Source organism: Apodemus sylvaticus, chromosome 6 (genome assembly GCF_947179515.1).
Source record: "Apodemus sylvaticus chromosome 6, mApoSyl1.1, whole genome shotgun sequence".
NCBI lineage: Eukaryota > Metazoa > Chordata > Mammalia > Rodentia > Muridae > Apodemus > Apodemus sylvaticus.
The window spans coordinates 53,260,288-53,286,259 of record NC_067477.1 but is presented as its reverse complement, the minus strand read 5'-3'; the positions used below and the strand labels follow the sequence as shown (position 1 = coordinate 53,286,259).

The 25,972-nt window shown below is 43.8% G+C and overlaps 2 protein-coding genes across 4 annotated transcripts in view; both read right to left on the bottom strand.

Moving 5' to 3' along the window:
- Window positions 1–1,760: 1,760 nt before the first annotated feature.
- On the bottom strand, window positions 1,761–9,633 carry Dnaaf2 (dynein axonemal assembly factor 2). The gene is made up of 3 exons (XM_052185755.1): window positions 7,410–9,633; window positions 4,574–4,717; window positions 1,761–2,321 (listed from the first exon to the last, which is right to left on the bottom strand). The coding sequence occupies exons 1-3, from the start codon at window positions 9,207–9,209 to the stop codon at window positions 1,812–1,814; spliced, it is 2,454 nt and encodes an 817-aa protein (XP_052041715.1). The 5' UTR covers window positions 9,210–9,633; the 3' UTR covers window positions 1,761–1,811.
- Window positions 9,634–15,417: 5,784 nt separating this feature from the next.
- The window catches only part of Pole2 (DNA polymerase epsilon 2, accessory subunit), a 34,908-nt gene continuing 24,353 nt past the window's right edge, over window positions 15,418–25,972 (bottom strand). For 2 of the 3 annotated variants that reach the window (XM_052185752.1, XM_052185750.1), the window contains 10 exons: window positions 25,408–25,480; window positions 24,020–24,192; window positions 23,525–23,614; window positions 22,953–23,007; window positions 21,851–21,910; window positions 21,686–21,763; window positions 20,127–20,235; window positions 18,330–18,506; window positions 16,722–16,789; window positions 15,418–15,521 (listed from right to left, as the gene is read on the bottom strand). In XM_052185752.1, the coding sequence (XP_052041712.1) occupies window positions 15,503–15,521; window positions 16,722–16,789; window positions 18,330–18,506; window positions 20,127–20,235; window positions 21,686–21,763; window positions 21,851–21,910; window positions 22,953–23,007; window positions 23,525–23,614; window positions 24,020–24,192; window positions 25,408–25,480 (902 nt within the window). In that variant the 3' untranslated portion in view covers window positions 15,418–15,502. The remainder of the gene's footprint in view (window positions 15,522–16,721; window positions 16,790–18,329; window positions 18,507–20,126; window positions 20,236–21,685; window positions 21,764–21,850; window positions 21,911–22,952; window positions 23,008–23,524; window positions 23,615–24,019; window positions 24,193–25,407; window positions 25,481–25,972) is intronic. The other variant, XM_052185751.1, reaches the window with a different exon arrangement.

Sequence of the window (25,972 nt, the reverse complement as noted above, 5' to 3'; positions counted from 1 at the left end):
TGATGTTTTGTGTGTGTGTATGTTCACCACATGTGTACTTGGTGCCCACATAGGCTAGAAGAGGGCATCAAATCCTCTGAACCTTGATTATGAACCTTTTTTTTTTTAAATAGAATAGAGTTTATTCAGTGCATGGGGAGGAGAGTTAAGAGAATAGTAGAAAGGCAGGAGAGAGTAGAGAACTAGAGACAGCCATGAAAACATGGAGAGAGGTGGGAGGGAATCAAACCTGGGTCCTCTCAAGATCAAGGGCTCTAAACTGCTCAGCCATTGTCTCCAGCCTCCAAAAGGATTATCTTTTTTTTTTTTTCTTTTTTTTAAGAGACAGGGTTCTCTTTGTAGCCCTAGCTGTCCTGGAACTATGTAGATCTGGCTTTACAGACCCACCTGCCACTGCAGAGTATTGGGATTAAAGGTATGCACTACCACTCTCAACTTGAAGATATATTTTTATCTCCTGTGTATGAGTTTGTGTGTGCATAAGTTTGTGCGCCACCATAGGTGTAGGGGTCAGAATAAACTTGCAGAAGTAGATTCTATTTTCAACATGCAAGTACCAGGGGTGGGACTCAGGGTCTCAGGCTTACCAGCAGGTGCCTTTACTATCCAACTATACCCCAAATTATCTTTTTTTTTTTTCTTCGTTTTTCAAGACAGGGTTTCTCTGTGTAGCCCTGACTGTCCTGGAACTCAGCCTGGATTAAGGGCAAACCCCAAATTATCTTAAATTATATATGTGACAGACTGATGAAAATTGGTGCAAAAGTAGCTAAGTTTCATTTCTACTGGTTCAGATCATTATGTTAGTTGTTCTTTCCATTCTTAAAAACCTATTTCTGCCAGGCAGTGCTAGCATACATTTTTAATCCAAGCACTTGGAGGCAGAGGCAGGCAGATTTCTGAGTTCAAGGCCAGCCTGGTCTACAGAGTGAGTTCCAGGACAGCCAGGGCTATACAGAGAAACCCTGTCTCAAAAAACCAAAAAAAAAAAAAAAAAAAAAAAAAAAAAAATCTATTTCCAACATATATAAACCCTGTCTCACAAAACCAAAAAAAAAAAAAAAAAAAAAAAAAATCTATTTCCAACATATATATGTTGGAACATATGAACAAATTTTAGCATTGTATTCCTCCATCATATACCAGTTAACTGCATTCTTGAGAATTTAGGTAGCAAACATAACTCTGAACCTTTATTTTGAAACTTTAATAGAAAACCAAACTGAACAGAAACCCATTATATACTTGCAGTAGATAAAGGCCAGCAGGCTGATGAATGCCATGGTCCCAGCACTCAAATGAGGCCGGAAGACTTTCAGGCTACCTAGGGAATACAGAACCAACCTATGTCTCACAAACTAACGGGCCAGACAGATGGCTCAGTGAGAAAGACCCTTCCCACCAAGGCTGGTGACCTGGGTTAATCCCAGAGATACACTGTCTTCTGACTTCCATATGCATGTGATGACCCGTGTGTCCACACAGCTCCTTGGCTCCAAGTGTTTAACAAAATACTTTGAGAAAAATATTTCTATTAGAAAAATCACATAGATTTTCTTTTATTATGGAAACTATTAGAGAAAAGTATCTCTAGGGTTTTTTCTTATTTTTAAAAGAACATGGTCTCATGTCGCTGAGCCTACCTGATCTGACCACCAGGTTCCAGTGCATGGTGCTGGGATTGCTGATAACTTCCTCTCCAAATCAACTGTAAAGGTTTGTTTTTACACCAACTTATAGTTAAAAGCACAAAGAAGCTCTTTAGGTCCCAATTTTTTTTACTCGACATTTAAATTTCAAAATTATATACATTAGTCCAAATCATATAGCAAGGAATTCTGAAAACTGAATGCACAATGGGTCGTGTGGTCTCTAATAATCTGCACACTACCATCCTGCATGTTTGTCTCTTTTATAGTGTCAAAGTCAGGTATGTTTTGAACTACAGTTTTGTTCAGTAATGAAGATGGGTGATCTCCATCTGTTTCTTTTTCCTTAGTTATTACTGGCACTTTTATATTTTCCTTTTCCTCAGCCGAGTAAGTAGTAGTACTGCTTTCTCTTATAAACTCAGGATCCATTTTTGCCTCTGGTTGCAGAGGTTTGCCAGACAGCACGTGAGGAACATCAGGACAGCTGTGCTGCAGGCCCACAGCTGAGCCACAAGGGTTTCTTTTTAGTGCTTCAGCTGCTGCAGACACATCAGGATCAGCTGGAGAGGAGGTAGAGCGCTCAGTGCTTGCTTTTTCACTCACAGGACGTCCTTCTTTGACTCCTTTCTCCTTTTCTTGAAGCCCATCAGGATCATTACATCCTTGCAACTGTATCATGAGAAATAGCAAATTAGTAATTGTTTGCAGCAACAGAAATTGAATCATAGCCTCTATGTATATGTGTGTGTGTGTTTGTTCATGCATGAAAAAGCCCATACAAAGGTCAGAGGGCAACTTGTAGGAGTTGGTGATCACCTTTTACCACATAGGTGCTAGGATCAAACTCAAGTGTGGCCATGAGTGCCTTTACATACGCACATACATACATACGTGCGTGTGTGTGTTGTGTGGTAGTGGGTCATTTTTTCCTTTCACCTTTACATGGTTTCAGCAAGCACCTGCACCTACTAAGCCATCTCAACCTCAAACTAGATTCAATTTTCTTATAAAAAACTTATGTATAGTGTTATGCTTGCATGTATGCCTGCAGCCCAGAAGAGGGCACCAGATTTCAGTATAGATGGTTGTGAGCCACCATGTGGTTGGCTAGGGATTGAACTCAGGACCTGGAGAAGAGGGGTCAGTACTCTTAACTTCTGAGCCATCTCTTCAGCCCTTAAGATTTTTTTTAGACAGGATCTGGCTTGGAACTGGAGATCTGCCTGAAATTAAGCCACAATGACTGGTGGCTTTGATTTTCTAGCTAAATTCTTTGAGTTAAGGCTGGAGAAATGCTTTATTAAGAACACCTGCAGGGAAGGTCAGGTTCAGTTACCAGCATCCATATGGAAGGGTGCCCCACCCCCACCCCTAGCACACTTGCTATAACAAGTGTGTATATATACATGCTGACAAAACACTCATATACACATAAAATAAAAATCCTTTCTTAAAATATTTATTTATTTGTTTATTTATTTGTATGTGCATTTCTTTTTCTTTTTTCTTCCTTTCATTCGAGACAAGGTTTCTCTACACATCCCTGGCTGTCCTGGAACTCCCTGTGTTGATCAGGCTGGCCTGCCTCTGCCTCTGCCTCCTGAGTTCTAGGATTAAAAGCCTGCACCACCAAGCCTGGTTAAAATTAGAAAAAAAAAATTCTTCATCTCCTTCACAATCAAGGAGCAAGCTTTTGAAGAGTGCCTATAAATACCTTTAATTACTAAAAGGGCATCACTGAATTTCTAGACTTTTCTTACGCAGTCAGGAATGCTAGTTCCTAGGCTGCTTTTGTCCAGTGTTGTTCATAGCACAACCAAACTGAAGATTCAGCTAAAAAACAATGAGTAAAGTCTATGATGTCATTTCTATGACTTGAAAGTCAAAGAGACTTGCTTATCTCTGCAAACTTTCTAAATATATATATCATAAGCGGAGGAATATTGTGGGATTAAAAATATCTATCCTTCTAAAAATCAGATTTAAAAATGTTTTATTAGGGGATGGATGGAGAACAGGCTCAATGGCTACTCTTCCAGAGGACATGGGTTCATTTCCCAACCTACATGGTGTTCACAGCTGTGGAGCTGCACTTCCAAGGGGCTCAGTGCTCTCTTCTAGCCTCCGTGGGCACTAGGCACAAGTGTGGCACAGACATACATGTAGCAAAACATTCATACATATAAATGTTTCCTGTTTGTATGCACACATGTATGACACAGTGCATATGCCCAAGTTGTTCCCATAAAAGTATTTTTCTTGGAATAGCTAACTAAATTGTCTTTTGGTATATTTTTAGCAGTGAGGCCATGATTATCTTTTTGAGTTGTGTGAGCCTTAAAATGCTTTTGCTGTGGTGCTTTTATAAACGTTACACAGGATATAAGATTATGGGTTTCAAATCACAACAAGACAAACTGTTAAATTTGTCTAACTGTAAAATTCTGATTCTAAGGTTCTCTTGCAAGTTCAATTGCTGTTTAGCAAATTTTAAATTAATCTGACTTTTTTTTTATTTTGTATTTATTTTTTTTTTAGACAGGGTTTCTCTGTGTAGCCCTGGCTGTCCTGGAACTCACTCTGTAGACCAGGCTGGCCTTGAACTCAGAAATCCGCCTGCCTCTGCCTCCCAAGTGCTGAGACTAAAGGCGTGCGCCACCACTGCCTGGCTCATCTGATTTTTTAATCCCTCTGGTGTTTATTCACAATAAAATGATTTATAACATGAAAATAAAAAAATGTTTTATCACATAGTAGGCATGCAGACAGAAGAAGCCTTATGACCACTCTGCCTATCCATTATGTACATGTTACTTCAAATTCTGAAGTCAAGAACTGAAGAACTGCAGTCATTTGGCCAGTAGTCACTTGACATAATCTTGCCATCAGTCACTATTTTTTAGTGCCCACTAAAATCTTACCTTGGCCTGGATCTGAATCTGCTCATCAGAAACCTGAAGAACCTCAATCCGTGGCGGGGCTGGAGACTTTGCCTGCTTCAGCGGGGAGCCGAGGACCTCTGCAAGGAACTCATTAACATTGTCTTCATCGATAAACAATCTTTCCTAAAGTAAAAGGAGGAAAAAAAAAACCTAATATTGCCCAGAATATATTTAATATGAAAAACAGGTGTTCATAAGATCTACCTAAAAAGAAGAGGAAGTCGTGATGCTTTTCCGAAGTTCACTAAAGTAGAGGTGTGCTTTCCCTACCAGGATGATCTTGCAAGTGGCATTTTTTTCTTTCATTTTTTCCAAGTATATATAGTGTCTGAGGTAGCCCAGGGAAGCCTGTGTACCTGCAGGTGATCTTCTGTCTCCACCTCCTAAGGGCTGGTGCCTATTAGTATGTTTTAGGAATATTCACTGCAAAGGCTACAAAGGAAACATAGGTTTTATAATTCAGTCTTCTATTAATTTCTAATGAACCAGCTAAGAAATATATAGAAGTAGATCTGTTCAAATCTTCGTGCTAAATTCTTGGCGGTAAACTGTAATGACTGTAAACTGGATGTAGTGGCACAAACCTCTATTTTCTAGCACTTGGGAAGTAGAGGCAGGAGGGTCCCCGTTAGCTACGTAATCTAGCTCAGGCCACCTCTGAAACAAAATGAAATAAACTTAACACAAAGTTCTTAGCCACCTAAGGACCAATTACAATATTTAAAAGAAATAAGAAATACATCCTATTTATTTTTAACTTTTGAAGCAATGTCAGGGTTTAAATATTTTAGTACTGACTTTACGAACAAGGACAATGGTGCCTCACATCTTTACTCACAGTACTCAGGAGGCAAAAGAAACAGCCTAGTCTACAAAGAGAGTTCCAGGACAGCCAAAGTTATATAGAGAGATACTCTCTCAAGGAGAGAGGGAGAGAGAGAGGGAGGGAGGGAGGGAGGGAGAGAGACACAGAGGCTCACACAGGAGGAAAGACACACTTGAGAACATGGGTGTGGGCTTTTCAAAGACATCATATGTTTTATTTTTAAGAACTGAAATATTTTAGTGTATATAGTTACATAGTATATAGTGAAATATTATATGTGTATATAGTTACTTAAACTAAGTAGTTTTTAAGACAATAAAAAATTCTCGCCGGGCGGTGGTGGTGAACACCTTTAATCGCAGCTCTTGGGAGGCAGAGGCAGGCGGATTTCTGAGTTGGAGGCCAGCCTGGTCTACAGAGTGAGTTCCAGGACAGCCAGGACTACACAGAGAAATCCTGTCTCAAAAAACAAAACAAAACAAAACAAAAATCTCAACTATTAGAGAATTTAAACATCACTATCACCCAAATCCAAACACCATATAATTTGTTTCACATATTCATGTGAAGTGAGAATTAGCCATTTAACCATATTTTAAATTATTTAATTTATAAGATTGGTTCAGTGTTACCCCAAATAAGATTATCTTTTGTGCTTTTATTTAAGTAAATATTGTAATTATAAAGATAATTAAGTGGTCCAAAAAGGGGGACAAAAATTAAGATTTTTGTTTCAAGTTATGTTCAATTAGATTAAACAATATTTGAATCTGCAAGTGAACTAATGGGTTGGAAGAATTTTACATTTACAGCAATTTGCATTGCTAACATTTGCAGATTCATGGTCTTATATTCATTCATTCATTCATTTATTCATTATCTTTGCCTCACTCTAAAAAAGATAAGCTAAATATTTTGGATTTTCAGCTAATCCAAAGAAATATCTATATGGAAAAGGTAACTTCAGAAAATTCGTATTTATCCTAATGACTGATTTCACTGAATTCACTGGCCCTAAAACTCTTATGACTTACCCTAGTTACTATTCAAGGTGTAAATATGTATTTAGTACTTTTTATGTGTAAAGTGACAACTCTGGCCTTGAAAGCCACAAGTCTCTCTACAACTAGTTTCATAAAAACATATATAGTAATGAAATTATTGTATATGTCTCACTACTCCCAATTTTCTTTTTGTTTTCTTTAGGACTATGTCTCACTACAAAACATATGCTGGCCTCAAACTCATAATCCTCCTGCCTCAGGCTCCTAGACATTAGAAGTCCAGGTTCACATCATTATACCCGATACTTGGGACTTGATGCAGTATACTATAAAATAAAAGAATGGGTATTATGATCCCATTAGCTCTATCAAAGGTGATAATTAATCGTATAATTATAAAAAATCTACTTGGGTCTTCAAATATGACAACCCCATTTTGATTTAGAAAAACATGTAGACGTGAACTGTTTTGGCAGGCTAGAGCTCAGGGTCAAACACTACAAAGGTAAATGTCTATGACAGCTTGACTTTCTGGGAGGCCCCGGGACAGCACTCTGCCACCGAACTTTGCCTCTTCAATGTTAGAGTTACATATAACTTTATAGGATATAAACCTCAAAAAAAATTTCCAAGAGCCCAACACACACACACACACACATTTGTTTTTTTGAGACAAGATCTTAACTATAGTTAAAACCTTTTTCCTCAGGAGAGACAGAACCCTCAATTTTCTTGTATGCACTTCCAGAAGTCTAGGAATCACTAAAATCCAGTTTTTTCTGGTCAGTGGACCCCAAGTAGACAGCCGTAATACAGGACAAGCCTGAAGGCTTGTAGTGCATCCTTAGTACAGAATATGTGCAATCTTCCCTTTGAGAATGAGCTTAACTGGCACTATCTTTCATATGAATAGATAGAAAATATTTGTTTATGTGCCTGTAACAAAAACGTTTAAAGAGAGATTACAAATAGTGGAAATGGTTACCTCCAAAGCATCATTGTTCGAGCCACAATACCACTCTCGCCAGTGTCCGTGGCTCTCAGGAGATTTTGCCAGCACTATGACTGCATTATTTAAAGAAATGTTAATCTCGGGTTCTTTGGGACTCAACTTATTCTCCGGAGCAAACTGCAAAGTGAAGGAATAGCCTGAGTCTTGTGTGGAGAAGCACAATTCGTAACTGAGAGTGCTCAGCTCCCCGTGAAGACTTTGCGGCTGAATCCCAGGCACTTGAATGAGCAAAGTCACGGAGTCTTCGTCCTGATTACACTGTAAAGGAGGGCACAAGGGTTCGATGCTCTCGGTCCCGGGGCCACCCATGGCTGAGCCCGAGGTGTCGTGGCGGGTCCCCTCCCGCTCCTCACTGGTCGGGACACTGAGGTCTTCGCACACTACTGGTCTTTCAACAGGGGATTCGGCGTCGCCGCCCGGGAAAGCAGAATAAGGGAGGCTTCGGTCCCCAGGAGGAGTCCCTTCCCCGACGCCTAAAGATGCCACCGAGTCCCCTCCGAATTCCTGCTCCGGCTCCCCTTCGGCGTCTGCAGCCCCGGGCTCTGGGGCTCCCACACAGCTCTTTCCCCCGTGCTCAGCTCCAGTTCTCTCTGCACACTCTTCCGGCGCCGCTGCAAGATCGCCCGCGGAAGTGCAAGTCGTGTCGTCGGTTCCGGCCTCGTCCGTCGGCTCTTCCGGTGTCGCCGCCAGGTCCTGGCGCGCGGCCGCCAGCGCCACCGGCAGCGTGACCACCAGCTGCCGCCGCGCCTTGTTGTACTGTGCCTTGCCGCGGCTGTCGTCCACCGGGTACGGCAGTGAGAGCCGCAGCCGGTAGTCGGGGTTTCTCGAGTCCAGGCACAGCAGCTTCCCCTTCACCTCCAGCTCCGCCCGCTCGGCCGAGCGCAGCAGCGGCAGCTCGATGGTGACTACCAGCTCGTGCGGCACGGTGCTCGGGGCCGCGTCGCGCGAGCAGCGGTAATCCTGGAGGTCTACGTGGTGGCGCTGCACCACGGAGCAGCGCGGCTCCGTGGGCTCCGGGCGCTGCACGCCCTCGGGAACCGGGGACGCGGGCGAGCAGCCGGTGCTCGCCGCCGCCGCCGCCGTGGGGTAACGGTATGGATATGGTGGGTCCGGGAGAAGCCCTGGCGGCTCCCCCTCGGGCTGGGCCGGGACGCCTCCGGGAAGGGGCGTGCGGAGCACTGCGGCCTCGGCCGTCCCCTTGTACTTGATCTTCAGGGTCTTGGCGTTCCTGCGATCCAGTTTGACGCCGAACTGCTGCTCCACCGCCTCCAGGGCAGTGGCGTCCAGCATTTCGCGGAAGCGCTCGTGGCTCCGGGCCAGCGCCAGCGCTTCGGGGTGGAAGACCACGTCGTAGACGGTGTAGCGGGCACCGTTGTGGCCCGCATACTGGCGGCCGGGAGCCAGGCTATAGGGCAGGGACCAGTGGCTGCCAGCTGCTGTGCCGCCGCGCCCCGGGCCCGGGCGGCTGCTTGGCACGCCCACCAACGAGTTGCTGCACACGTTCACGAAGCAGCGGTGCTCCCCGTCCAGGCTGGTACGCAGCACGTGGCCCGGCTCCGGGTGCACGAACCGCACCTCCACCCCACGCTCCCGCTCCAGGGCTGTGATCTCCTCCTCGTAGCGCCTCCGGTTCTCAGGGTCCGTGATCTCCGCGGCGTACTCGGAGAACATTCGGCGGAACTCTGGATCCTGAAAGGCGGAGGTGAGCCGCTGCACCTCCTCTCCGCTCAGATCCAAGTCCTCCAGCGCTGAGGAGGCCGCCGCCTTGGCCATGGTGATCCACGCGGCCCCTCGCCCAGACACAGTGAAGGATCAGCGCGAAACGAGTGTCAAGGATGTGCTTCAGAGTCGGGTTCACGAAGAACTGACCAGGCCAGGAAGGTAACGGCTAGATCACCAGAGCAAGTAGCGCGCGTGCTTTGTTGCCATAGTAACACCTGGGAGGAGGGGCATTGATCTGGTAGAAATGCTAGAAATAGGCTCCACTGTTTTAAACTACTGTGTCAGGATACGTGTACTTTGCAGTCTATGGTGGTAATTGTCCTCATTTTCAGCGCTGTGTCTTAATAGCTGTTTAATTTCCCGGACAAGAGAGAAGTTTCTAGCCAAGGCTACAATTCCCAAACCTAACTTTATCTGACTCTTTTTACTTTGTAGAGCCAACGTTGAATCCTTTCCACTTTCAGGCATTCCTCTTTATAGTTGTCTCCAGAAACCCTTGGGGGCAAAAAAATTGGGGGCAAAAAAAAAAAAAGATCCCAGAGCCCAGTAAGCACCAGAAAGGTGTTTACTTTTTATAATGTAAATGTAAGATCTCATAAATCACTTAGCAAAATTACAGACTTTGTCCTGATCAATTTCCTTGGTTTGAGAATAGAATTATAAGTGCACATCTTTTGTTTACACCCCCTTGCTCCACAAGGAACTAATGTAGCAGATATAGTAGTTATATAATGGAATTTTACAGGGCCAGACTACAGAAACTTTGTTTTGTTACAGGGCTAGGTGTGTCACACTGAGTCATAGCCCCATGTCCAGAGTATGGTTGTGTATTGATAGCTGGGCAGCCCCAGACCAGTTTTGTGTAGCGGGTAGTGTCTGCTTGGTTTGAAGAAACAGTGGAGCCTAGTTCTAGCATCTCTACCAGAGCACTGCCCCGCCTCCTATGGCAACAAAGCACGCACAGCATTCACATTCAGCAGCTTACACTGGCCTTCCTGCAGTGAGGAGACCTTTTCCAGGCTCCTCCCCCCCCTCTCTCTGCCCCTCCCTCCCCATCTCTCTCCATCTTCGTGTGTGTGTGTGTGTGTGTGTGTGTGTGTGTGTGTGTGTGTGTGAGAGAGAGAGAGAGAGAGAGAGAGAGAGAGAGAGAGAGAGAGAGAGAGAAGGAATGTCCATAGATCCAAACCCAGGGCCTGACACAGGAGAAGGAAACAAGCATTCTTTGTCCCAGGCTGCAGGCCTTCCTCTGTTACATTTTAAGTAGAATGTCTCAAGACTGCGTGGCACCTCATCTCCGTTACACCATCTCTTTCACATGCTAAATATATGTACTTGACTACAGTAGTGACTCGCCTTTAATCCAGCACTCACAGGTAGGTAGAGGCAGTAGCATCTATCTGAGTTCAAGGCTAGCGTACTGGCTGGTTTTGTGTATCAACTTGACACAGGCTGGAGTTATCACAGAGAAAGGAGCTTCAGTTGGGGAAGTGCCCCCATGAGATCCAGCCTGGTCTACAGAGCAAGTTCCAGAAAAGCCAAGGCCCAGAGAAACCCTGCCTTGAAAACCCCAAACAAGCAAGTAAATAAACCCAAATAACCAACTTCTGTTTCACATTCTATGTTGTTGGGTGGGGGTAGTTTTGTTTTTTATTTTTGTTTTTGGAGACAGGGTTTCTCTGTGTAGCCCTGGCTGTCCTAGAACTCACTCTGTAGACCAGGCTGGCCTCGAACTCAGAAATCCGCCTGCCTCTGCCCCCCCACCCCCCAAGTGCTGGGACTAATGGCGTGCACCACCACTCGCTCCCGGCCTGTTTCACATTCTAAATTCTAGACTCACCCGACTATCAGCTGACTCCATTTGAGTAATAAATGCTTAAAACCTGGAGGCTTGAAATGGCTGAAAAGGACTTCGTGACTTCTTCTCCTCTCATTCTCAGATTCCAAATGCTTGCTCTCTCCTCTCCTTGCCCTTCCTGTCCGCTCCCCTCCCTGGGCATCACCGGTGCGGCTCATTATCCCTGTTAAACGTCATCTATCATTGGATCAGATGTTTATTGCTTACTCTACCTGTAATGTATTTTTTGAAATTTTATCATTATATATGTGCATGCATTCGCTAGAAACACATATGTAGGTCAGAAGACAACTTCTGGGAGTTTGTCTCTTCCAGTGTGGGTTCCAGGAATGGGACTCAGGGTTAGGCTTGTGCACAGCGAATGATTTTATTCACTAAGTCATCCTGCCAACCTGGTTCTTAATGTTACATCACTAGAAGAAAGAAAGAAAGAAACCTTTGTAGGGCTGGAAAGATGGCTCAACAGATAGGAGCAGGCACTGGCTGCTCTTCCAAAGGACCTGGGTTAAATTCTTAGCACACACAGAACAGTGCACAACTGTCTGTAACTCCAGCTCCAGAGATCTGACACCCTTTGCACCAATGCATATAAAATTTAAAAATCTGTGCTCTAAGGACACTGGTCAGCACTCTCTTATATTGGGAAAATACGTTAGAGCAATCACTTGGGAATTACTATTGAATATAACGCATATAATGAAAATTCCATTTTGAGGTATACATCCAACAGAAACATCACGTGTGCTAGATGTATTCGTATACACATACACACTTTTGTTTTGTTTTTCGAGACAGGGTTTCTCTGTGTAGCCCTGGCTGTCCTGGAACTCACCCTGTAGACCAGGCTGGCCTCGAACTCAGGAATCCGCCTGCCTCTGCCTCCCAAGTGCTCAGATTAAAGGCGAGCACTGCCACTGCCTGGAAAGATGCAACACACGCACACTTTAAAGGTTTAGTTCTAATTGTGTGTATGTGCATGGGAGTGCAGGTGCCTGCCAAAGCCAGAGAAGAGTAAGTCGTATCCCTCGGTGCTGGATTATAGGTAGTTGTAAGCTACCTGCGGTGGTGCAGGGAACCGAACTTGGGTCCCCTGAAAGAGCAATATGCATTCTTATGTTTTTGGTTGTGAGCCTCGCCTTTGATGGCTGAGTCATCTCTCCAGTCTGAGTACTATGCTTTCTTATCCACTGAGCCCCTTAGAGTGTGTGTGTGTGTGTATTTAATTTTTTTTATTGAGTATCTTCTTCACTTACATTAATGGTAAAACCTTTCCCAATTTGCCCCCTCCTAAAAGCCTCTCTTCCCAAAGATTCCCTACCCCTCCTCCCACCCCCTGCCTCCATGTATATGCCCCTCTACCCGACACGCCCACCTCCCCCCAGAGTGTATATATTTTTAACAGCATTATTGGCAATCCTCAAATATTAGAAACTAGCCAGTTGTCATTTATAGTTAAATGGATAATTAATAGCATATGTGCACCACACGTCAGCTATACAGCAACAGTATATAACGTAATGTTATATAGAGGAAACAAGATGCAGAATAATGAATATCGATGGGGTCCGCTACATAATCAATAAAACTTGGCTAAGTAAACCTCACTGGTAGAAACTACGTTGTACAAAATAAAAAAACAAAAAAATGCAGTGGTGGTTGTTCTTTTTTTTTTTTTTTTTTTTTTTTTAGCATAGAAGAGAGTTTATTCAGGGCATGGGGAGGGGAGTTAAGGGGGTTAAGGGAGAGAAAGGCAGAGAGAGGAAGAGTAGAGAAGCAGAGACCGGCCATGACCATGTGGAGAGAGGGGGAGGGGAGGAGAGCCCAAGAGAGAGACTGAGAGTGAGAGAGATAAGAGGTAAGAGAGTGTGGTGGTTGTTCTTAGAAGAGAAAGACACGCTGTGCCTGGAATGGAAGAAGTGTGAGTTTCCAGGGAGGCGCCGTTCGTTCTCAGTCCTGGCACGTTGTCACACTGGGCGTATGCCCTGTGAGCATTCACTGAGGAATATACACTGATGGGGCTTTATAGCTTATATTTTTAAAACTTCAACTGTGGTTCAAAAAAAGACTTGGTCAAGTGTAGTAGTAGACATCTATAATCTAGCACATATGAAGAAAGGTCAGGAAATTCAGAGCTCAAAATTAGACCTCTTTAAGAAAATTAAGATACGTTCATAGATCTCACTTTGGGCTGAAACCATCGACAAGGTCAGGTCTCGTTCCCTCCTGACCACTGAGCCCCTGGAGGACCATACATTGGCTGTCTCTATCTGAGTGTTGGTAGACATCTCAGCGAGACCCTGATATCCCCTGGAGCTTGAAGTCTCAGTACTTCCACCTCCCCGGCTTTTAAGCCGAAAGCCTAAATGCAATCCTAGATTCCTCTCCACGTTATGCTCACGGCCCTGCCGCCACCACGGCCTGCCTTGTCCCACCACCGTCTACAACGTGCTCTCCATTGTGCTCTGAGCTGTCGTCCATCACAGGCTTTGTAAGAAATCTCTTCCTGTCTGGTTTCCGCCATTTCCTTCCTAATTCTCTTCACACAGTTGTCTTGGTCTCTTTAGAGCTACTACTGTATGCACTTATTGTGGACACCAGTAGAAGTCAGGATGACACGAGGAAGTCCGCTTCCTCCTTCGATACTGTATAATCCCCAGCAGGGAGGGGATCCACCTCAGGTCGTCCGAGTCCACACAAGGGCTTAGCTGCTCAACTGCCTTACTAGCCCTTGCCTTGGTATCTTTAAACCTGGACTCTCTGAAGTATTAGCACTCAAACGGCTCTTAACCTCTAACCTACTCTGCTGTCACCATCTGTCTCTCTCTGGTTTAGCCCAAGGGCAGAACAGCCTGGATTCCTGGTCCCTCAAGTCTTGAGAATGTAAATGTCATCTAAATTCCCACTGACAGGCTCCCACTTCCAAGCACCCCATCAGAAATGCCCCTGTCAGATGTGGCATCATTTGAACATAAGTCTCATGAGACCCAGACCACTGCTTTTCTCAGGTGGAACTGGATTCCCAGGTACCCTGCATGTATAGTGTAATGAATGCATATACTACAGAGGGAGGGGACACAGTTTAACATGTAAAGCCTGATCCCAAAATACTTCTGCAGGAGAAAAATGTACAGAGAAGAAACTGGGATGTGTAACCATATATTAAAACCTATTTCTTTAAAGATTTATTTTCTTGCCTTTTATTTCAACATTCTGCAGCCAAGGTAACTAGATCTCTGAGTTTGAGGCTAGCTTCACCTACTGAGTGGGTTCTAGGACAGCCAAGGTTATACAGAAAAACTGTCTTGAAAAAAAAACAACACAAAGATTTCTTTTATTTACGGATGTGTATATCTATGTGTGTATATAAGCACGTGAATGTAAGAGCCTACAGAGGCCAGAAGAGGGCGCCAGCGCTTCTAGAGCAAGTCCTAACCACGGAGCCCTCGCTCCAGCCCTCCAGAGGTTACTTCTGATGAGACTGCTGGATATAAAAACATTTTAAAGTTTATCCTTGTTTGTATTTTCTGGTTTTGCTGGTAAATTTGTTTGGAGGTTTTGTTTTTGTTTTGGGACAGGGGCCTCACTGTACCTGGCCTAGATCTTGGTATATAGTCCAGCTGGCTTCAGAGTCACAGATTAACCTGCCTTGAGAACTGAGATTAAAAAGCATGTACCACCTATTTTAAGTCACCTTTATATTTTCAAATTTCAGGACAAGTTGCCATCTTACTGGGTGTGAGCTTCTACCCCTGTACAAGAGATGAGCACTGTCCATGGAGCTAAGCACCCAGCCCTCTTCTCTTTTCTGAGACAGGATCTGAGTCCTTATGTTTGTTTGCCCTTCTTTCTTGGACCGCTCAAAATCCAAGTTTTTGTTCATGGTAAATTATCCTGTCTTTGGTATTGTGATAGCAGCACAGATTCAAAGTAAACTGTGGAACTTGAGCCTAGCAGTGGGTGAGCTCCTGGGTCTGAGCCTCAGCAGAACAAAAAGCTAAATAGCAAAAGCTTTATGCTTTGTAAGTTTAAAAACTATGGGAATAGTATGGTGTTGGTGAGTCTCTGTGAGTTCAAGGCCAGCCTGGTCCACAGAGCAAGTTCTAGGATAGCCAAGGCTATATAGTGAAACCCTGTCTTCAAGAAAACAAAAACAAAAACCAAAAAAACCCAGATAGATACCTACCTACCTACCTTCCCAAAGCTGCACAGTGAGACCTATCTTGAAAAACCAGATAGACACAGACCTACTGACAGACTGGCCCATAAAGAAACAAGTACAGACGTGTAAATAGATTACATCTTGAACATATCTGCATATTTTCGAGACTGCATAGAAAATTTTCTATAAAACTTTGTGAAATATAATGCGGTACCAATTTTTCATAAAATTCAATGTGTAGAACATTCTAAGGTTTACCATAAGTTTATTACAATTTAAAATACAAAATACATAAGATAAGAAAATTCATTTCACGTATTTTCATCAGTCTCAAAAGCCTTGAAGTTTGCTGAAATAGAAAATAAAATAAAGCAGTAAGAGATTGCTCCTTTCTTAATAACTTGTAGTTATGTTTAAAGACAGGTCAATTAGTATATTCACATTGTTGCAAATTTAAGAGGAAACATTAAACAATGTGTGTCATGGCCAGCTTGTTCTAAAGAGATATCTTTACTAAAGTAGTCTGATCAAAAGCGGAAGGATAGCTCCAAGCCACGCTCAAACAAACACAAGAAATGGAAGCAGAGTGTGATGTGGCACATTCCAGAGGCTGAGGTAAGATGGCAAATTCAGGCAAGCCAGTTGGTAAAATTCTCACCGAGTATGTCCTTGAGTCTAATCTATAGCAGCAAGAGATGGGATGGGGGTGGGGGACATGCTTTAGAAATGTGTGCTCCACTCCAAACACTGGGTTCAGTGGCACATGCCAGAATCCCAGCTCATAGTGAGAACTTGTGTCAAAAAAAAATCATTTAGGAGGTGGAGAGGTAGCTTAAACTCTGAAGTTCTTGCAGAGGACCAGAGTTCCGTTCCCAGCACTCACATCAGCAAGCACACAACTCACAACCACCTGTAACTCCAGCCCCAGGAGCTCTGATGCGGCTTCTGACACCACTCTCACCTGGTGATCATTTTGTTCTTTTTGTTTTGTTTTGTTTTTTTGGTTTTTTTTTTTTTTTTTGGTTTTTTTTTTTTTTTTAAGACAGCGTTTCTCTGTATAGCCCTGGCTGTCCTGGAACTCACTCTGTAGACCAGGCTGGCCTCGAACTCAGAAATCCGCCTGCCTCTGCCTCCCAGAGTGCTGGGATTACAGGCACGCGCCACCACTGCCCAGCGATCATTTTGTTCTAAGACCTTGGAACACCATCACTACACACATCCAGCTTCTCTCTGCCTGGCTGCCAGTTTACCTATGCTTTGAAAACCAGCCATGCGCAGGACAGGACTGAGCTACTGGAAGACTCTGAAGCATCCTCATGTGTTATCTCTGTGGGAACAAGACCACCTGCACAGCCAGCCAGAGAATCCACTGAAAACAGTCCTTAGCAACAGAAACATGGTAACTAAGATCTTAACATGACTGTTAAACATAATGCATTCCCAATAAGCCAGTGCAGCAGACATGTAAGGAAAAATTTAAACATACCTATCAAATGTGACTTTCTGCAACATAAAACCACAGCCCCTGCTGTTTGGTACGCACGCTTACCTGTCTTCTACTGTCTTACTGGAAGGGTAAAAAACTTTGAATGCAAATCCACTTCTTGGAAAGGATCCCTTTGAAGACAAAAATATCCATAAGTAACTATTTGCCTTGTATAAAATAACCCCTATTTCTAGAATCACATATACCTACCTACTTTCTTTCTTTCTTTCTTTCTTTCTTTCTTTCTTTCTTTCTTTCTTTCTTTCTTTCTTTCTTTCTTTTCTTTCTTTCTTTCTTTTTCTTTCTTTCCCTCCTTCCTTCCTTCCTTCTTTCCTTCCTTCCTTCTTTCCTTCCTTCCTTCCCTTCCTCCCTCCTTCTTCCTTCCTGTTCTTTTTCTCAAGACATGATTTGGCTGTATAGCCCTGGCTGTTCTGGAACTAGCTCTGAAGATGAGGCTGGCCTCTGCCTTCCAAGGGCTGGGATTAACGGTGTGTGCCACCATAGTCGTAATGTTTTAAGTTAATATATGCCAACAAATGTCACTGAAAATGTTTTGGCATGGTTCTACTCTGTGGAAGCAAGTAAAATACTAAACACGCATAGAAGACAGACTCCAGTTCACGGAGGCTTCCCTGCCATTCCCTTGAATAAGGGCTTCACAGACTCCCAGTGTGTCCCCAGTCCCACTGAGCAGGAACTACACGTGACTGTCCATGATAAAGCTCTAAGGTTTCCCAGAGGCTCTGCTTTTCTGTCATATTTCCAGACACTAAAGCAGCTTGAACTTTCTAAAATTGTTTCAAGGTTATAGATTTAAAAAAAAAAAAATCAAACAGTAAGCCGGGTGGTGGTAGCGCATGCCTTTAATCCCAGCACTTGGGAGGCAGAAGCAGGCGGATTTCTGAGTTTGAGGCCAGCTTGGCCTACAGAGTGAGTTCCAGGACAGCCAGGGCTACACAGAGAAACCCTGTCTCGAAAAAACAAAAAACAAAACAAAAAGAAAAAATTCAAATAGTAACTCAAAATGAAATATCACGCTTAGATTCTGGACATTTTGGGTAGTTTCTACAAGTCACAATTCTCAAAAGATAAATAACCATGAACAAGTTAAACAGTTACAGGCCAGGCAATGGTGGCGCACGCCTTTAAGCCTAGCACTTGGAAGGCAGAGGCAGGTGGATTTCTGAGTTAGAAGCCAGCCTGGTCTATACAGTGAGTTCCAGAGAAACCCTATCAGGAAAAATCAAAAAAGAAACAGTTACAGGAAATGAAAGCAACTCCCAAAGAGGAATTGTACAGTATATATGACTTTGCTACTTTGAAAAGGAAAATACTTGTTGGGCTTTATAGTTTGATATGCTTGTTACTTAAAAAAACTTAGAATACTTTATGATTATATATACTGAGGGTTTAAAAATCTTCTATGTATACCAAACTCTATCAGTATCTGACTATATATTTGATCGAAACGATGATTTTATATAGTCATAAAGATGTGCTATGGGTGCACAGTGGTTCAATGATAAGGAACTCGCTGCTGAGCCATCTTAGGGACCAACATGGCAGAAGGAAGGGAACTGAGTCCCACCGTGGTCCCCAACATCCACATAAAGACTGACAAACGAGACAAGAAGGAAACTGTTCTCCGCTTGCCCGCCCACAGCAGCTTACAGGGTTTATGCAGAGGCACTCGGTGTTGGTCACGGTAAACGGATCGTACTTGTCTGCGATGACCAGCAGATCGGGCACCGGGTACACTCGCAAAGTGTAATCATATGCCCAGTAGACGGGGCATACATAAAGAGGGAGAGGAACCAGATGTCCCTGAGACAAGATGGTCTTTACGAACTACAACAGAACACAAGACAAAGTAAAACTGTAAATCTGTGAAAGGAAAAACAGAAACAAATAGTTTTACATTATTAGTTCCCGTGAAGACTTAGAATATTTACAAATCAAGGAAGCCTTGAATCACTGACCACCAATAAACATTCTCTTAAGATGAAATTATCACATCTTTCAGGGGGAAAATCTGTTTATTTTTAAAGACTTATTTTTATTTTATGTATGCAAGTACACCATTGCTGTCTTCAGACACCCCGGAAGAGGGCATCAGATCCCATTACAGATTGTAGTGAGCCACCATGTGGTTGCTGGGAATTGAACTCAGGACCTCTGGAAGAACAGTCAGTGCTCTTAACCACTGAGCCATCTCTTCAGCCTGGAAAATCTGTTTTCCTTTTTTGTAACACTATTCCTCCCTTTAGTCATTTTGAAATCAGCTGTACATATAATAATCTACTAATTCAGCTCATTAAAAAAAAAAAATCACACAGGTGTGCTAGTCTGCATTCCCACCAATCAGGGCCTGAGGCAGGAATGCTGCCATCAATTTGAGGACAGCCTGAGCTACACTTGAGATCTTGTCTCAAAAAAAACCAAAAGCGATTTACTTCACTTTAGTGCATCACAGTGACAACTGTAAATTTGGGAACTTTGAATTTACAAGATAAACACTGCACATCCTCCTGAAGTGGACATACCATACAAAATATGTAATAAACATGAGAAATATGATCTTCTCTTATAATCTTATAAAAATTATACACATTCAGAAGTAAAATCTAAGAGTTTTAAGGGAAAATGGGAAGTTTAAAACAAAGTCCCTGCTTGGTCTGGCCTTCAGCTGTTCTCTGGGTTCTTCAGAAGAAAGCCACTAGTCCTGATATACAGACAAAACCCAATTCTACCTTAAACCACAAGGAAAATGTCAAAATATAAGCATGAAGGAACTTAACTAAGTTCATAAGATGCATCATTTAAAATAGTTCAAGAAATACTAAAAAGAAAGAAAGAAAGGAAGGAAGGAAGGAAGGAAGGAAGGAAGGAAGGAAGGAAGGAAGGGAGAGAGAGAGAGAGAGAGAGAGAGAGAAAGAAAGAAAGAAAGAAAGAAAGAAAGAAAGAAAGAAAGAAAGAAAGAAAGAAAGAAAGAAAGAAACAAAGAAAGAAGAAAAAACCAAAAGAGCTGAAGAGATGGCTCAGTGGCTAGGCAAGGGGCTGCTATATCATGAGGCCAGAGTTCAGATCCCAGCCCCCATGCTAGGCTGCCTGCCAACATTTGTAACTCAGCTCCATGGGCCACAGTGCCCTCTTCTGGCCTTGGTGGGTACCTGCACATGCATGTGCAGATACATTCACCAAGAAACACACGTTTTTAAAATGACACCAAGGGCCGGGGCACTGGCTCAGTGGTTAACAGCGCTGTGGCTCATGCACAGAACCTGGGTTTGATTCCCAGCACCTACCTGGAGGCTTACCTCTGTCTGTAACTCCAGAACCAAGGGATCCAATGCTCTCTTCTAACCTCCACAGGTTAGAATACATACATACATGCAGGTAAGCTACTCATATACAAATTAATGAAATAAATGTAAAACAAAAGGAAGTTTATCAAAGAAATCTACTTACATGAGTAGGAATATCCAAACTGCTGCTAGGAAAACGGACACAGTTTCTACACATTTTATTCACTAAGTCTTCACGGAAGATAATTATTTCTTGTGTACAGTACTGAATTCTGCAATAAAACAGGAGTTGAATATTTGACCTCAGGAAAAAAAAAGGTAATTTTAAAGGCAAAGTCTTACCAAGGCACTGAATTCTCACTACACTTCTCAATGGTCACTACAGCAGAGGCTCAGCCAGTCTGTCGCATCTGTTCCCCAATCTAGTTTTATTTACTGAATTCTCTTCCCCATCCCACTCCCACTTCCTCTCCCCTGCCCCCAACTCCCCCTCTCTGCCTGTTTCTGGCTTTCTGTCTCTGTGTAAGTATGCCCGTGCACAGTGCTAGGGTTTGAACCAAGCCCTTTACATTTCCTATGAAAGCACTCTACCATTGCGATGTGCCCCAGCCCTCTATTCAGCTTTTTAATGCCCAATATTATGCAACTGATAAGTGAACAAAAGAGAAAAAATATATATATATTCATACTTTGCATTCTGATAGGGGAGGAGAGCAGAGAAATTAAGCAGACATGATACTGATGTATACTGAAAGACAGAGAAAGGTGAAGAGAGCATACTTTGGAAAGGAGGGATAGAAGGCTATGGTATGACGGCAGGATAAAGCCGGGAAGGCTCGTCAGGCACAGTGACCTGAGCACAGGCCTGAAGTGGAGCAGCAGCTACGATGTGTGGAAGTGGAGCTCTGCAGGCAGCAGGAGGCACAAGGCAGGACCTAGCACTGGAGTGCGCCTTGCATGCTTGGGGCACAGAGACTGACTGGTGTGAGGGAAGCAACTGGGCAGAGAAAGTCAAAGCAGTAACAGCACAGCACGCAGGCAGGCGTGACCATCACTGGCTGGATTCGGGCTGTTAGGAACAGCGTTAGGGACCCCATCTTTCAAAACAGGAAGGCAACATGATATGCTTTCTTGTGTAAAGAACAGACTACATGGGGGTGGGGTGGGGGGGGTGGGGCGGGGCTGGGCAGGGCAGTAGAAGCCAGGGACCAGCAGCTAGAGGTCGCAGATCCAGAATAGAGAAGATCTCAGGTCATAGTACGGAGAGGAAACCAGGTTCAGCATTTATTTTGAAGATGGTAGGGCTACCTCAAAAACTGTGTAGGGGAAACCTCTATGGCGATGGCCTGAGCAACTGCAAAGACAGGGGTGTCATGGAATGAGAGGGGGTTGGCCCCAGAACAGGTGCGCGGTGGAGCTCAGGCAGGGTCTGAGTGCTCGCATATCTACAGGACATCCAAGAGAAAGGACATGGGGCACCTGGCCCCACAGGTATGGGATTCCTGAGGAAGCCGGGGGTACCACTGCCAACACAGAGACCATAAAGTCACTGTTGGGGAAGTATTTGAATATAGTTAGAATATTTTTCAAAGCTTGAGGAACCTAAAACCAAATTTATTATTTAGATCTACTCTATAGCAGTCAATTTTCAGAAATAAATTAGGAGAGTAATTTTTAAATGAACAGAAGTTTAACACAAAATGCTGTTTTTGAGTGACTTACCTGCAAGGATTAGTAGTGAAAACTGAAAACGGGACCCTTTGTCTGAATTCCTGTGTGATGCTCTCAGCAAGTGGCGGCCTAGAAGAACAGCGTGATATAGGATGTATTTATAAACTTTATACACAATTCTCTTTACTGTCAGAACAAAATGTGAACAAAGGTTACCTTGGTAAAATGGAACCAAATCCAGGATCCTCTGGGCCAGGCACAAACACAAAACGGCTACTACATAAAAATTCAACACCAGCCATTAGAAATAGCAACATGTGACACTGCCAGAAGCCAAAACTAAGTCACTGCCTTCCACTGAGTCCCAGGGTTTCTTTCTGTTGAGTAGAGGTCTTGCTACATAGTCTGGGCTGGCCTTAAATCTGCAATCCCCTTGCTTCAGTCTCCTCGGCACTGTGGCCATGATGCCTGGCTACAGTTTTTTATGTTATGCATTTTAACAAACTTCTAAAAAGTCTCCAAAACTTTCTACTAATAATAGTGTGGTGACCACATGTAAGCAAGCACACACGCATGCACACACGCAAGCACACACGCATGCACACACGCAAGCACACATGCATATACACACAAATGTACTCCATCTTTACAGAGGCTCATGAGGCCAATGATGATCATACTGAATGAAGGTCCACTTCTAGATTAGCAGTATCACCAGAAACTGTGGATAAAACTGTCACTCTCCCTTCTACATCTTGTTTCTCTATAGACTCAGAGAGTAGTATAACACATGATGTGAGGATTTCACCCTGGGCTCTCAACGTCTTCTTTCTTTCTTTCCTTCTTTCCCCCCTTTCTTTCTTTCCCTCCTTTCTTTTCCTCCTTCCTTCCTTCCTTCCTTCCTTCCTTCCTTCCTTCCTTCCTTCCTTCCTTCCTTCCCTTCCTTCCTTCCTTCCTTCCTTCCTTCCTTCCTTCCTTCCTTCCTTCCTTCCTTCCTTCCTTCTTTCTACCTACCTACCTACGTTTTATTTGGTTTCTGTATGAGAGCTCTGTCTGCATGTACACCTGTGTGCCAGACGAGGGCATCAGATCATACTATAGATGGTTGTGAGCCACTATGTGGTTGCTGGGACTTGAACTCAGGACCTTCGGATGAACAACCAATGCTCTTAACCACTGAGCCATCTCTCCAGCCCACTGACCTTTTCTAAAGGCACTTCCTTTATAATCATTGATATAAACCTCATGGTTCATTTTTTTTAAAAAAAACAAAACTATTTTGGATTTTTAAAGAGAGGTAGTCAATAGAGATTTTTACCTTTGATGGATACTTGGGTATTCACATATTATGTCTGCCAAAGATTTTAGGGAATCTGAAAATTATAAAAGATATTTAATCCAATTTGTGATTTCCATAAAGTTAGTTGATTAAATACAATCCTAGATAAAATTAAAATATTATACATAATTTATCAATATAGTTCATATAAATATAGAAACACTCAATTTTTTTGTTTTGTTTCTCCTTCCCTTTCTCCCTCTTGCTCCAGGCCCGCTTACTCTGGCCCCTGCTTGTGTCCCCCCCATAGGTTTTTATTTGTTTCTCATTGCAGATGGTTGTGAGCCACCGTGTGATTGCTGGGATTTGAACTCATGACCTCTGGAAGAGCAGTTAGTGCTCTTAACTGCTGAGCCATTTCTCCAGCCCCTGTTTTGTTTTTAAGGCAGGGTTTTCTCTGTGTAGCCCTGGCTGTCCTTGAACTTACTCTATAGACCAGGCTGGCAAAAACTCAGAGTTCCCTCTGCTGCTGCTTCCCAAGTGCTGGGATTAAAGCCATGAACCACCACTGCCTGGACTGGAAACACTCTTAGTCAAAAGATCACCAATACCTTTCAAAGCCTGGACTTGATTTTTTCCATATGGTGCAGATGAAAAATTACCACACAGAATAAAGCAGGTCGGCGGTGCCGGTGAATAACCTAGGGAACAAAAGGACATCACTTTGGGGGGCTGATAATTTCGTGTTATTTATTATTTATTTGATTATTCTTGAGACAGGGCCACACTATGTTGTCCTAGCAAGCCTGGCCTTCATAGATATCCACCTGCCTCTGCCTTCCAAGTGGTGGGACTGAAGGCGGGTGTCAGCATGGCTGGCCGGCTGGAACTGTGAAAGCTTTGGTTTGACTTTGTTTGCTTTCTAAAACAAGGTCTTCCTATGCTGCTCAGACTGATCTCTAATCACAGCTCAATAAATCCCCTCTCCCAGGTTCCCACGTAGCAGGGCCCACAGAGGCCCTCCACCACCACCGCATGGCATTTAGCCTTAGAACACAATCCCTCAGAACAGCTCAAGAGCGAGAGAAAATAAAAGTAGAAAGTACCAGAAAACATTATGTGAAGCTTCTCCTGCACCTGCACTTGATCCAACCAAACGTCAGACACAATCACAAACATGGCGTCCTTGTTCTCCTCCTCCAGCTGCCTCAGTTTTGCAGAAGTCTTCACTGACGCATTAGAAGGCCCTCCAAAAAAATTAATATTTCCATAGTACGCCCTATGTAATTATAACACAATTATCTCCTAGGCCATATTCTGTTCATGGAGAAAGTAAAAACATATCAGATATAGCAACCATGCAACAACACAACATTCCAGATATGAAATATGTTGCCTGCAAATTATTTAAAACACACACACACATGAAAACTGTTTATAGAGGAATATTCAGTATGCATGCTTCAAAAGCTATCCTCAGAGCACAGCAGCCACTTCTGCTGTGATTGACTCCAAGAGACTGTCAAGGGACCCTCCACAAGGGCACGCCTACTGGCAGTCTTCGCGGACTGAGGGGACGGGACCAGTTAATAGAACCTCACTGCTCTTCGCTCTCCTGCCCCAGCTGCAGTCTTGGGAGGTGCCAGCTCACACAGGAGTGAGCTGGGGAGAAGCGGGAAGAACAGACTCCACCTATGCTGTTACAGGCACATCTCAGCTATGCTTGGGTAAGACTTAAATGCTGCAGCAGTCCTGGGGTCACCTGTGAGCCTGTGAGCTCAATAAAACCACTGTCCCACCAGGCAGACGGAGTGGAACTGTCACTTCGCTCTGCCACTGGTATGCTACCTGGAGTGAGTGAATAGGCGTTTCTTCAAGTCTGCTCAGGAAAGGTTAAAGCAACAGTAGACTCGGGTGCCAAAGGAGCAATCCACCTGTCCCCACCAGCTCCCTACCAGCCCCAGGCCAGGCAGGAGCTCCCTGCAACTCCGCCTTCTGTATGAACAAGAGGGCAGAGTGTCCCCATCTCCCTCGCTCGGCTGGAGCCGCGGATGCCTGGCGGCCCCAGTGTTTCACTGTGCTGTGCATAGCCACTGCACCACAGCACTGCATTTACAGAGATCTGGACTAGACTCATACGTGACGATGACCTACCATTTACAGAGATACACAGATAAATATATAAAGCAATGGCTCATTAAATTCCTTTTTCTTTTTATGCCTTTATATTCCATTTTTTAATTATCTTTTCACTTTAAAAATTGTATTTGTGAGTGTGTGTGTGTGTATGTATGTATGAGAACACATACCACACTTATGCATATTTGTGTCTATAAATCTGTGTGCACCTGTGGAGGCCAGAAGAGGGCATCAGATCTGCCAAAGCAAGTGGGTCTCCATTGCTTTTTCTCATCTGACACCTTGTGGTGACTGAGATAAGCTATGTGACCTTCACTGCTGCCAGTATACGAATTGAAACCAAGCGCTTTAATACCTTGTGGTGCTAGAGGGCTCAGTGGGGGGAAATCCGAAGGCATTGGCGTGAAACACTTGATCTTCAAACCAGCCTAAATAAACAAACCAGGAAACAAAGCATTACGATCTGCTCAGTTATCTCTTTTGGAAAAGCAAATTCATGTGACATAAGGCAATGAATTAAACTACAAAAATCACCGGTCATACTGAGCTATCTAACTCCAAAGCCATGGACAGTGCAAATTCCACAAGGAAAATGACATTAAATAAGTATACCCCACCCAACTAACTCATATTTTAGGGGGGGGTAGGGTGGGGGGGTGTTCTAGCACATGCTGAGGAACAGAGAGAGCAGCTACTCAGACAGGACCTGACTGAGCACATGACCCTGTGTGAAGTCCAGAAGACATTTCCAGTGTCATAAGTGCACGTCAGCGGTCTTCGGGTCCCACAGCTTTCTCCACAGTCTAATCTCAAGGTGCATTCCTCAGCCCAGAACATTTGCTAATAGCCTGTTTCTTAAGAGTCACCTTGTCTCGAGGTCACCTTGTCTCAAGGTCACGTTCTCATGGTGAATACACTCT

What these genes read in the sequence shown, in the direction of transcription:
- Dnaaf2 (XM_052185755.1), bottom strand. Translation starts at nt 9,209, where the DNA reads ATGGCCAAGGCGGCGGCCTCCTCAGCGCTGGAGGACTTGGATCTGAGC. An exon ending in CGAACAATGATGCTTTGGAG is followed by an intron (nt 4,718 to 7,409) that starts GTAACCATTTCC and finishes CTTTTACTTTAG; the next exon opens with GAAAGATTGTTTATCGATGA. An exon ending in AGATTCAGATCCAGGCCAAG is followed by an intron (nt 2,322 to 4,573) that starts GTAAGATTTTAG and finishes CTCATGATACAG; the next exon opens with TTGCAAGGATGTAATGATCC.